At 39.5% G+C, this 12171-nt stretch overlaps 1 protein-coding gene across 1 annotated transcript in view; it reads left to right on the top strand.

The window, feature by feature from the left end:
- Positions 1 to 12171, top strand: part of ndrg3a (ndrg family member 3a) — a 136981-nt gene that overhangs the window by 112556 nt on the left and 12254 nt on the right. The window contains exons 8-9 of the mRNA XM_084316478.1: positions 2637 to 2723; positions 3879 to 3935. Coding sequence (XP_084172604.1) covers positions 2637 to 2723; positions 3879 to 3935 — 144 coding nt within the window. The remainder of the gene's footprint in view (positions 1 to 2636; positions 2724 to 3878; positions 3936 to 12171) is intronic.

The following is a 12171-nucleotide window of genomic DNA, read 5'->3' as shown; positions in this document are numbered from 1 at the left end:
GTGAGACGGACATGACATGATAATACAGAGAGTGAGAGGGACATGACATGATAATACAGAGAGTGAGACAGACATGACAGGATAATACAGAGAGTGAGACAGACATGACGGGATAATACAGAGAGTGAGACGGACATGACATGATAATACAGAGAGTGAGACAGACATGACAGTATAATACAGAGTGAAACAGCAGTAGATGAAACGTGTCATAGATTTGAATGAACTGTAGACCTTCAAGCTGTAGAGCTGTTGTAGCTCTGATTACAAGGTGACTGGTGCATAAAAACAAAGAGCTCCCACCACACAGTCTTATTCTCTTGCAGTTATAATATCTTTACTGGGAACAGTTACAAAATCTTCATTGGGAACAGTATAACTTGCAGTTATAATATATTTACTGGGAACAGTTATAACATTGATACTGGGAAAGTTTACAAAATCTTCATTGGGAACTGTTATAACATCGAATGAATGTGAATCACTACCCACTTTCAAAACCACTCAAAGAGCACCTACGGGAGACTGCAATTCGAAACTGGCCCCTGTAAATGTCATAACCCAACCCCACCCCACCCACCCAACCAACCAACCACCTCCAAAGTACAGTTCCCCCCCCCCCCCCCCCCCCCCCACCTACCCAACCTCCTCCAATGTACAGTTTCTACGTCAAATGTATACTCTCTTTTTTAGACGCTTTTTGTATCACAAACAGTACTGTATTTGTAAATTTTGTATGTCATAAATTTATAGATGTAGCAGTACTGTCTATCTGTATGTCATGTATGTCATATATGTTATGATGAATTGAAAATGGGGGACCCTGATGTAAACAAGACAAAAGTCTTTCTCTGGTCTGCATCCCCTTAACAATTGTGTGTATTGAGCTGTACTGTATTGTACCCATTCTGCAATCTGTTAATAACATTTTCAATCAATCTGAACGGTTACAAAATCTTAATTGGGAACAGTTGCAACATCTTAATTGGGAACAGCTGTAACATCTTATATATATTGAAATTCTTTATTGGGAAAACCACATTGAGATCTTCATTAGCACCAGACAGTGTTTTGGTACAAGGACCTTCATCAGGTTTTCAAATTTCTTGATGAACTATGTAGATCTGAAATTGAACCCAACCTGAGCATGACATAAGAACAAAATGGCCACCATGTGAATATGGTCAAATGGTTCCCCGTTCCTCTTTCTATAATACCCCACACCCGTCTCTTGTTCTTCTGTATGGCGGCGGCCTATAATCAAAGTTTCTCCCAGCTGCACACGGCACATTAGACTGAACATGAATGTATTTTTCTTTTGGTTTATCTGTCAGACAGTCTACTCTGTCATTCACCACCTCTTTCTAGCTTGCTCTTTCATCCTCTCTCTCTCTCTCTCTCGCTCTCTATTTTCATCCTCCTTTTTCCTTGTTTCTTCCACTTCACACACAAGCGGAGCTAAAATAGGCACGGTCTGTGCATATGATAAGGGTAGAACGAGCCAGAAGAGGAGGAACACTGAAAGATTGATGAAGAGTGGAGATGAGGGTGGGGTGGGGGGGGGGGGGGGCGGGGGGCGGGGAGATTAGGTAATCGGCATTGGGCCGCTCTTTGGGGGGTCCTAATCTTGTGAAAAATAGATTTTGAAATGCAATCACTTAACGGCTTCCGGAACAGAATGTTGTTTACAGTCGATAGAGCGGTAGCAGCTGTTGCTGCGTCGCATTTGCATGTAGTTTCAAAGCGACTCCCACGGCTGCTTCCTACCCAGCAGCGAGTGAGATGGAGTTTGGATTTCCCCGCAGACGTCCCCCCCCCCCCCCCCTGTCTTCAGGCGGTGCAAACACGATCCCCATGTTGTTTAAAAGCTTAATTCCGCCTTTTCTCCCTTTTCTGGCTAACCTGAAGGGACAGACATTCTGTTTTACCGTATTTTAGAGCACAAACGATATTAAAGCATTGGCTTACTGGTGGAACCACGTTGACGTTATTTAAAAATATTTTCATTGTTCATCTTTAATGTTTGTTGGTGTTATGTTGATACCATAAAAATAATTGTAGTCGCATACATTAATGTAGAAACAGGGGCACTGTTCGTTGCTTCCAGCGCTAGTAGTGTGCGTGGGCGTAATGATGTGATTGCAGCCAAAATGTCTGTATCGGATGCGCGGGCGCGTCCGTATGCCTCTAAAAGGATTTCTAGCAATGCAGTCATCTTACACATGTCAGAATTGTCCACAGTTCGTTCCCGTCGTCTGTAGCCATTGTGTCACCGCGAAAGCGCGAGGGGTAAAGCGCAAGGATTATGACACAATGGCTACAGACGGCTAGACCTTTGCTGGCGGCACACAGGGAGTCAGCGCCTGCTTCAACGTGTGAAGTATGTTTGTGCCTTTTTATGATTACAGACAAAGAATGTTTGTAAAGAAGCGTCTCTTTTTTGAGATGGCAAAGATGAGATGGCATATCATAAAAGGATTTTAAAATGTTTGCGTTAGTCGCACGTGAAGACCCGTTTGTAGACGTACATTATATGAATTGAATAACCTGTTTTGTTGTCCAAACGTCCCGTGGGACCTCTATATGCCCATGTCCCCTTGTGTCTGTGAGGCTGACCTCTCCTGTCCTTGCCACAGCTGAACAACCCCACTCTGGTGGAGGGTCTGGTTCTGATCAACGTGGACCCCTGCGCCGAGGGCTGGATCGACTGGGGTTTGTCCAAGGTTCGTAGAAACGACACCAGCCGTGACGAGTGATTAATGTTCGTTGTCGATTTGATTTGATATTTAGAAAATGTGAACGTCTTCATTGAGGGAATTTACTAAATGTGAATGTCTTCAACTAGGGAATTTACTAAATGTGAATGTCTTCATTGAGGGAATGTACTAAATGTGAATGTCTTCAACTAGGGAATTCAGAAATGTCATTTTAAATAATTACCACAATAAAACCATATAATACTGTACATACATAAGCTTTGCATATTTGATACAATTAGATCAAAATCTAAAAGCAATCTTTCTCTGTAAAATGCATAACACTGATCATATTGATTTCAGAGTTAATGATTGATGAAATTGAACGTACATTTAACCAATCAGTATCATAACATTTTTGTTTAAGTATAACTCAATATACTTAATTTTTTTACAAAACACCCAGTGTTTCCGTAGTGACTGCATAATACATAAAAAGTTCAAACATAATATTTAGCATAAAACCCCCAAAAGTGTACCTTATTGTTCCATTCTTAAAGTTACACACTGATTTTCTGACTTTGGAACACATTTATTTCAAAATGATTTAACTACTTATCATTCCATTTTGTCACTACCGAAATGATCACATCACTACGAAACGTTACCATATGTTTAGGTAGTGACAATTCTGGCTAACTTTGAGCATAACTAAAGAATGCTAGCAAGCACATGGCTAGCATACACATCTTTGAAGAGGTGTACACACATAAAAATATAATATTCCACATGAAACCCCAAAATCGTTCAACTTCTGTTTAATCTTAATCATGAAGATCATAGAAATTACACCATTGAACTAAATCTAAAAAAAAATGTAAGTGTTATTTACATAATATTAAAATTTACATATCAGGGTTTGGGACAGCTACTTTCCAATAGAAACTACCCTATAAATGATGATTTTGTATATATTTAGCTCATCACAATATAATTTAATGCATTGGGTTTAAATAGATCATAACATATTCTTAGTAAATATCTATGTCTGAATACTTGTTTTGTTAAATAGTTTTTCTTGTTGTGGGACTGCACTTTGAACTAATTCGGTAGAATGCCCCATATACTCCTCGCATGTTGTACAGTATACTGCAATAACCTTTTTCCTGTCTGTGCATGTAGCTGTCTGGATGGACCAGTAACCTTGTGGACATTGTGATGTCCCATCACTTCAGCACTGTGAGTGGCTATTCCAATACTCTCTGACCTTTTGCCTCTTACAGGGTGCCGTTGACATGTTTATTTTGCCACTGTGAAACACAGGAAAATGTTAACTCATTCTCCGTCATATTTTCACCTCAAATATCCCTTACGTCTGTCGGGGTTCACACAAGGTCCTTGAAGTGCTTGATTTTTTACCAAAGTAAGTCTAGGCCTGGAATTCCTTAAACAGCCCATTTCTTAACAAGGTGCTTAAGAAGTCCTTGAAATTCAAATCAACCATTGGCATTGAAAGTTTTGTTCATCCATGATAAAATGTTCTGAATCAAGAAATATAAATCTTTTTATTTAATTTTATTTAAAGTAACTAATTGTTTAAGCCATACATATTGGATCTGATTTTCTTTCTATAAAACAGCATTTAAAAGTGAATTGTATTTAAATGCCCTTTTAAAATGACAAATTGTGCTTGCAAAAGTACTTGAAAGTCCTTGAATTTAATTTTGCAATGTCTGTGGGAACCCTGGTCTGTTCACTCTCTTTTGATTTACTTCTCGGATGACTTGAGAAAGAAACAAGGAATCGTAGACTCTTTGACGAATTGAAGTACGACAACAAATAACCATATAAGTCTGTTTTTACGTTTTCAGCTGTGGTGTTTTCAAATCTCATAATCTCAAGTTTTAGTATTCATAATAAAAGACAATAGAGACTTCCGGTTTAGCTGTGGAATGGAGTAGGTCGCATGTGACACAGCTGCTCACCCGTTATTTTTTTTTTCGTTTTAAAATCATAATTATATACCATTAATGCGTTTAAAACTTGACGCATATATCAACTGAGACTATCAACTAACTATATTGACCAAAAGAATCGAGATGCCATCAAGGAAAAACCTAGGGAAAGACCAAAAACTAGTCGAAGAGATCCCGCTACGTAACCCAGGATACGTACAGCGGGCAGCAGAAAGTATTGACTCGACAGAGGCCGCTTCAAGTTCAACCCCATCAAAGACCTCCGCAGACACCGAACATATCATCCGGAAAATGGAAGAAATGGGGAAGACAATGGAGAAGAGAATGGAGGAAATGATCACAGAATCACAGAAGATAATAACCCAAAAAGTAGATGCTATTAAAGAATCTATTGAAGGCAAAATCGATGCGCTGAGAGCGGACGCCGAAGCACAGAATAAACGCACCGAGGCTCTGGAGAAAGTAGTGGAAGCCCACGAAATCAAATTCACTCACATCTACAAAGAAGTAGACGCTAACACAGTTAACCTAACTGCCGAGATGAAGGGGAACTACAATGAAATCAAGACGGAGCTCAGCGGAATAACGGAGGAGCTCACGCGAATCAATAAAGAACAGAAAGCCAAAATATTCGAGATGGAATATCAAAAACGCAGGCTGAATATTCGCATTGTCGGTCTGGACGAATCAGTGAAATGTGAAAACCCTGAAGAGTTTGCCACAGAATTACAGAAAATCTTGGGAACAGGAATCCTTCCTAAAATACCGGAGGTGGATGAGAGCTTCAGATTGGGACCCCGCTCCAGTGACAGCAACGCTAAGCCCAGAGTGATATTAGTTGTACTGCGCCAAGTCAGAATAAAAGAAATGATTATGCGTGGAATTCGCAGGATGAAAGGCAATCTGAAACACATGGAGGTACCAATACACTGCTTTGAAGATCATTGTCGTGAGGTAGTGGAACTGCGTGCCAAGTTCAAGACGGTGATGTCTCAACTATACCTGGGGAAATACAGACCCCTACTAATATACCCTGCAATACTTCGCGCCGTCGACAAACAAGGAGCAAAATTTCTCCTCAAATCGCCTGAAGAGGCAGCCAAATTCCTGTCTGAACAGGAGCAGATTAATGTATAAATGGCCTTTTAAATCTCAGTTATGCAAGGTCACCATATAGTACAACCTTTAATAATCAAGGATTTGGGACAGAGAGACCTACGTGCTCAGAGTTTTTGAATACTTTCCCCGACGTGTATATTATTGCGGACATATTGGATTTAAGATTGGAACACTCCAGAACATACTGGAACATTCAGACAATGTAAAAATGACATATTGGAATAATCTAGAACATCGAAGCATTCTTTGATATATGGAACATTCTGGAATATCAGCAATACGTGGTCATTCATTCTACCAGAAGCCCCTCGGGGGAATAATCAACAGCTATCTAGAGGCAAACCACAGAGCCATCATAGCCGGCCGGCTGAAAGATCACTCTACACAACGATCATCGCCCACCCCGGTCGGGGGAAATGCTGCATATACGTATTTAAAAATTGTTTTTTTATTAATGGGAAATAATTTCACTACTTCTCCAATTAATACTTTAGATGATTAAGCATAGCAATGCTCTTTTAAGATCTAAGTTAATGTTCTCTTCCTTTTACTTGTTTTTTTTTTTTTTTTCTTTCTTTTTCATCCGCTCTCTCTGATTTATTGAGGCTCTCTCTTCAGTTCAATACCTTCATATTATTCATGGGTTACTATAAATTACTATAAATTACAAGTTCATATAAAATGTAAGTGATTAAGGCATGACAATTGAAGCTTATTTTTGGTCTTTATTTTTAGTTTATCTCATTTAAATTTTTATTTATTTATTTTTTACGGGTAAGTGGCCAAGCCACAGTCGACATTCTACTTATGGTAGAATTTAGAGTGTTAGATCCTATGGTATACATAGGAATGTTAAGGATAATTGGATCATTCTGGGATATCCGGTGGTGCAAGGGAGAGAGTCATACGCAAAGGTTGTGTTCATGGAACACAATCCTGTACGACTCTCGGTGGGAGGGAAGGGTAGGGGATTTTTATTTGTATATATGTATGTTTTTAAGCTCGGCTCTCAACGGGACCTCACTAGTGGGATGTATATCTAGTATTGCCTCGCACTCTAGAAGCATTACCAAAAATTACAATGCAACATGTATAGACTATGGCTAGTTTGAATATAATGATATGGAACACCGGGGGAATAAATAACCAACTTAAACGCAAAAGCGTGCTCACACTGATGAAAAAAGAACATGTGGACATTGCTCTGCTAAGCGAAACACACATTCTAGGGAAAGACATAGGTAAATTAGCGGACAACATATACCATAATATCAGTCACTCCTCTATTGGTACGAGAACTCGGGGTGTAGCAATAGTCGTTAAACGTAAGTTGAATATTGTACTAAAGGGAGTATGGTCTGATGTAGAAGGTCGGATAACTATAGCTAAGATTGAACATAAGAACAGGAAAATAGCGTTGATAGCGGTATACGCCCCAAATTTGTACGAAGAAGATTTCTTCACTACACTAACCAATGCAATGTTAGACATTCCCGATTACTCATTTATAATAGGAGCGGATTTTAATGCCATCTGGAACCCAAGGATAGACAAATCTTACCTCGCCTTTTCCAGCGAACAAAAGAATTCATCGAAGGCATTAAAGGATTGGTCAAAGATTACAGGTGTAAAGGACTTATGGCGGTTACTTAACCCCACGACCCGAAAGTACTCTTGTCGATCTGCGAGACATAAGACACTATCCAGAATAGATTATGTCTTTGCATCACAGAAACTATTTGATAATTATGAAGTGGAAATGATACCCAACGCACTATCAGATCACTGTTATTTACTCCTTAAAGGTACATTTGGTATACTATCCTCCCGAGCCCCAAGATGGCGATTTAACTCGTTGCTGCTTAACAACAAGGAATTCATTACACAACTCAAAGAAGCTCTTATAGTATTCCAACGGGAGAATGTAAACTCGGTGCAAGACCCCAGAATAATATGGATGTCGGTAAAGGGAATGATCAAAGACTTCACGGATAGCTTTTCCTCCAAAATGCGCAAGAATCAAAACACAAAACTGGATGAGCTGGAAACGCTTTACTCAACGTTATTTAATTCTCTGAAATACAACAACTCAACTCGACTAGAAAATCAAGTTAACGTACTAAAAATAGAGATCAATGACATATACAGACAACAATCGGAAATACAAATACGCAGCACAAGACAACAGCAGTACTCTCATGGTTCCAAACCCAGCCACCTATTAGCCATGCGATTAAGAATTAATGCAACATTTGCAGATATAACTACCATTAGAGCACAACAAGTACTTGTAACAGATCCGGTAAAAATAAACGATACATTCAAAGTATTCTACTCCGATTTATATAAATCAGAAATGACCTTCGATCAAAACAAAATGGACACATTTCTTAATCAAATTATTCTCCCTAAACTTTCAGAGGATGACGCTAAACAGTTAGAAATACCGATCACACTAGAGGAACTCAAGATGGCCATAACCGCAATGAAAAGTGGTAAGGCTCCAGGAAGAGACGGTTTCCCATCAGAAATGTACCTTTCTTGTTGGGACATAATTGGCCCATTATTACTAAATATGATCTTATACTCAGTCAAAGAGGGGAACTTCCATAAAACCGACAATATTGCACTCATAACAGTCCTCCTTAAAAAAGACAAAGACCCCAACGAGTGCGGTAGTTATAGACCTGTAAGCCTCCTCGGAACAGATATCAAACTGTACTCTAAGGTATTAGCCATCAGATTACAAAAGCATATGACGTCTTTAGTTCACCCGGACCAAACTGGCTTCATAGGAGGCCGCCTGATCACTGAGAACATAAGACGTATACTGCACGTACTTGATGCCGACAAAGAGGATACCATACCTAAGGCGATACTGTCCCTGGATGCTATGAAGGCCTTTGACAGGCTGGAATGGTCGTATCTGTGGGCAGTGCTAGAAAGGATGGGGTTAGGAAAAGGATTCATCGATATGATTAAAGTATTATACAAAGACCCATCGGCCATGATTATAACAGGCACAATCATCTCCGATATCTTTCCGGTATCGCGCTCAGCCAGACAAGGTTGCCCTCTTAGTCCCGGTCTGTTCAATCTATCATTAGAGCCGTTAGCACAATATATAAGACAATCCCAATCCATAGAACCTATCGTAATCAAGGGCACACAACAAAAAATTTGTTTATATGCGGACGATGTAATATTGTTCATGAAAAACCCCAACACCACATTGCCTCATCTGCTCAAGTTGATTGAGGACTTTGGTGATTTATCGGGATTTAAGATAAATTGGCCGAAGTCGGCTTTCCTTCCACTTAACACCCCTGCAAAAAAAGATACAACCCTCCCAGGACAGATACCGATGGTAAAACATTTCAGATGCTTGGGAGTGGAAATATTCCCTACCATAAGACAAACGGTGAAGCACAACTACACAAAAATCCAAAACAAAATCAAAGACGACCTTGATAGATGGGCAAAACTTAAGAACACAGTACAAGCACGGATATCAATAGTTAAGATGGATGTACTACCTAAAATCAACTTCTTCTGTTCAATGCTACCGTTACCCCCTCCAGAGGGTTACTGGAAAAGATTACACTCCTCCACATACAAATTTATTTGGAATAACAAACCACCACGTATAAAAAGATCCACCGCACAGAGAAATAAAGCAGATGGTGGCATGGCATTTCCAGATTTTTTCCTATATTTTAAGGCGTACTCATTAAGTCCATTGACAACATGGTTTGACTCCCAAGCATTAGCATCTTGGAGGAAAATAGAAGAAAACATAGTAGCCCCACATAGACTGAAGGACATAGCACACACTAAACTACCAATCAAGCACTGTGAACGAAAATTTGGCCCCATAATTACTCATGCGATCCGGATATGGCGTGAATCACAAAAAAAAAATCCTAACCCACAAGAATGGCACAACCATACTCCCTTATTCAATAACAATGCTCTCTTAATTGGAAAACGACCTATAAGATTCCCTATATGGGAAAAGCAAGGCATACACTCATTAGGGGATATTTTTAACAAACAGGGTTTTTGTAGTGATAAAGAAATACGCAAAAAATTTAATCTCACCAAGTCCACATGGCTTTTTCACAAACAGTTAGAGCTATGTTTGAAGTCTCACGGTGTTCCATTAGACAGACCAATTGAACACCACAGATACCACAAATTCTTCTACTCAAGAGAGACATCGAGAGGTTTTGTTTCAGAATTTTATCATCAATTACTAACGTCCTCGTATGAAACCCTCCAACTTGACTCTGTCTGGAGGAGGGATATACCAGACCTGGAAAATGACTTTGATTGGCAAGGAGCCTGGGCAAATGTCCGACTTACATCAAGGAACCCGGATCATCAACAAATCAATCTTAACTATATTCACAGGACATACTTGACTCCTATAAGACTGTGCCGAATGGGGCTCAAACAAGATTCCAAATGCACCCAATGTACAAATGGGGACGAAGGGACATTTATGCACATGTATTGGGACTGCTCACCAGTTAAGGCATTCTGGAAAGATGTGACCCAACAAATATCAAAACTCGTATCTTGGAATATACCTGTACACCCCTCGGTATTGCTGTTGAATGATGTTTTTGAGTTTGCAGTGAATCCACAGCTAAAGAGATTGGTTTTATCGGGTATCACAGTAGCCAAAAAGCTGATCGCATCACGCTGGTTTCAACCGGAAAAAATGTGCCGTAAAGTTTGGTTTCTTACATATCTCGATGTAATTTACCATGAAATATCTACAGCAAGAATTCTGGGTCTCAATGAATCCAAAATGTCAATGTGGTTAGAAGTGGTGGAGAGAATAAAAGCTAGCTTATAATGGTAGTGTCTGGTTAGGTGCGAGGGATAGTGGAGGTACTTCTCAAGGTGGGGTCCGGGAGGGGGGGTTTCGAGCTGAGCATACGTATGTAGGGTTTTTTTTTAGATAACAGGTATTATGGGTATATCTTATATAAAACAACTAACCAAAATGTGATCTCATTGGATGTGCCCTGACAATTAATGCTTGTATATCTTATCGTGTGTTGTCATGTTTGTTTATATGTTTGTTTTAAAAAAGAATAAAAAAATAAAATACAATAAAAGACAATAGAGGTGTTGTCTAATTCCAGGTGATAATCAGTTTCCACTATCCGTTAGCAGTTGTTAAAAATAACAACTAGTTATTTGTCTGAAGGACTCATTTGTTGATTGTAAAAGGGGATTAGTCTGACATGGTTTGAGACTGTCCCTGAATAGATATTAACACTGTGTGATGTGTCTCACCAGGACTATAGAAGGACAGAACTAATACAGTTAGCTTCAGGACAGAACTAGTACAGTTAGCTTCAAGACAGAACTAATACAGTTAGCTTCAGGACAGAACTAATACAGTTAGTTTCAGGACAGAACTAGTACAATTAGCTTCAGGACAGAACTAGTACAATTAGCTTCAGGACAGAACTAGTACAGTTAGCTTCAGGACAGAACTAGTACAGTTAGCTTCAGGACAGAACTAGTACAGTTAGCTTCAGGACAGAACTAGTACAGTTAGCTTCAGGACAGAACTAGTACAGTTAGCTTCAGACAGAACTAGTACAGTTAGCTTCAGGACAGAACTAGTAGTATAATTAGCTTCAGGACAGAACTAATACAGTTAGCTTCAGGACGGAACTAATAGTTAGCTTCAGGACAGAACTAGTATAGTTAGCTTCAGGACAGAACTAGTACAGTTAGCTTCAGGACAGAACTAGTATAATTAGCTTCAGGACAGAACTAATACAGTTAGTTTCAGACAGAACTAGTACAGTTAGCTTCAGGACAGAACTAGTATAATTAGCTTCAGGACAGAACTAATACAGTTAGCTTCAGGACAGAACTAATAGTTAGCTTCAGGACAGAACTAATAGTTAGCTTCAGGACAGAACTAATACAGTTAGCTTCAGGACAGAACTAGTACAGTGAGCTTCAGGACAGAACTAGTACAGTGAGCTTCAGGACAGAACTAATACAGTTAGCTTCAGGACAGAACTAGTACAGTTAGCTTCAGGACAGAACTAGTACAGTTAGCTTCAGGACAGAACTAGTACAGTTAGCTTCAGGACAGAACTAATACAGTTAGCTTCAGGACAGAACTAGTACAGTTAGCTTCAGGACAGAACTAGTACAGTGTGCTTCAGGACAGAACTAGTACAATTAGCTTCAGGACAGAACTAGTACAGTGAGCTTCAGGACAGAACTAGTACAGTTAGCGTCAGGACAGAACTGATACAGATAACTTCAGGACAGAAATAGTACAGTTGGCTTCAGGACAGAACTAGTACAGTTAGCGTCAGGACAGAACTAGTACAGTTAGC

The sequence above is a fragment of the Notolepis coatsorum genome, assembly GCF_963971535.1.
Source record: "Notolepis coatsorum genome assembly, chromosome: 6".
In the NCBI taxonomy this organism is placed as follows: Eukaryota; Metazoa; Chordata; class Actinopteri; order Aulopiformes; family Paralepididae; genus Notolepis; species Notolepis coatsorum.
Note: the sequence above shows the minus strand (reverse complement) of the source record. Positions and strands in the feature narration are given on the sequence as shown.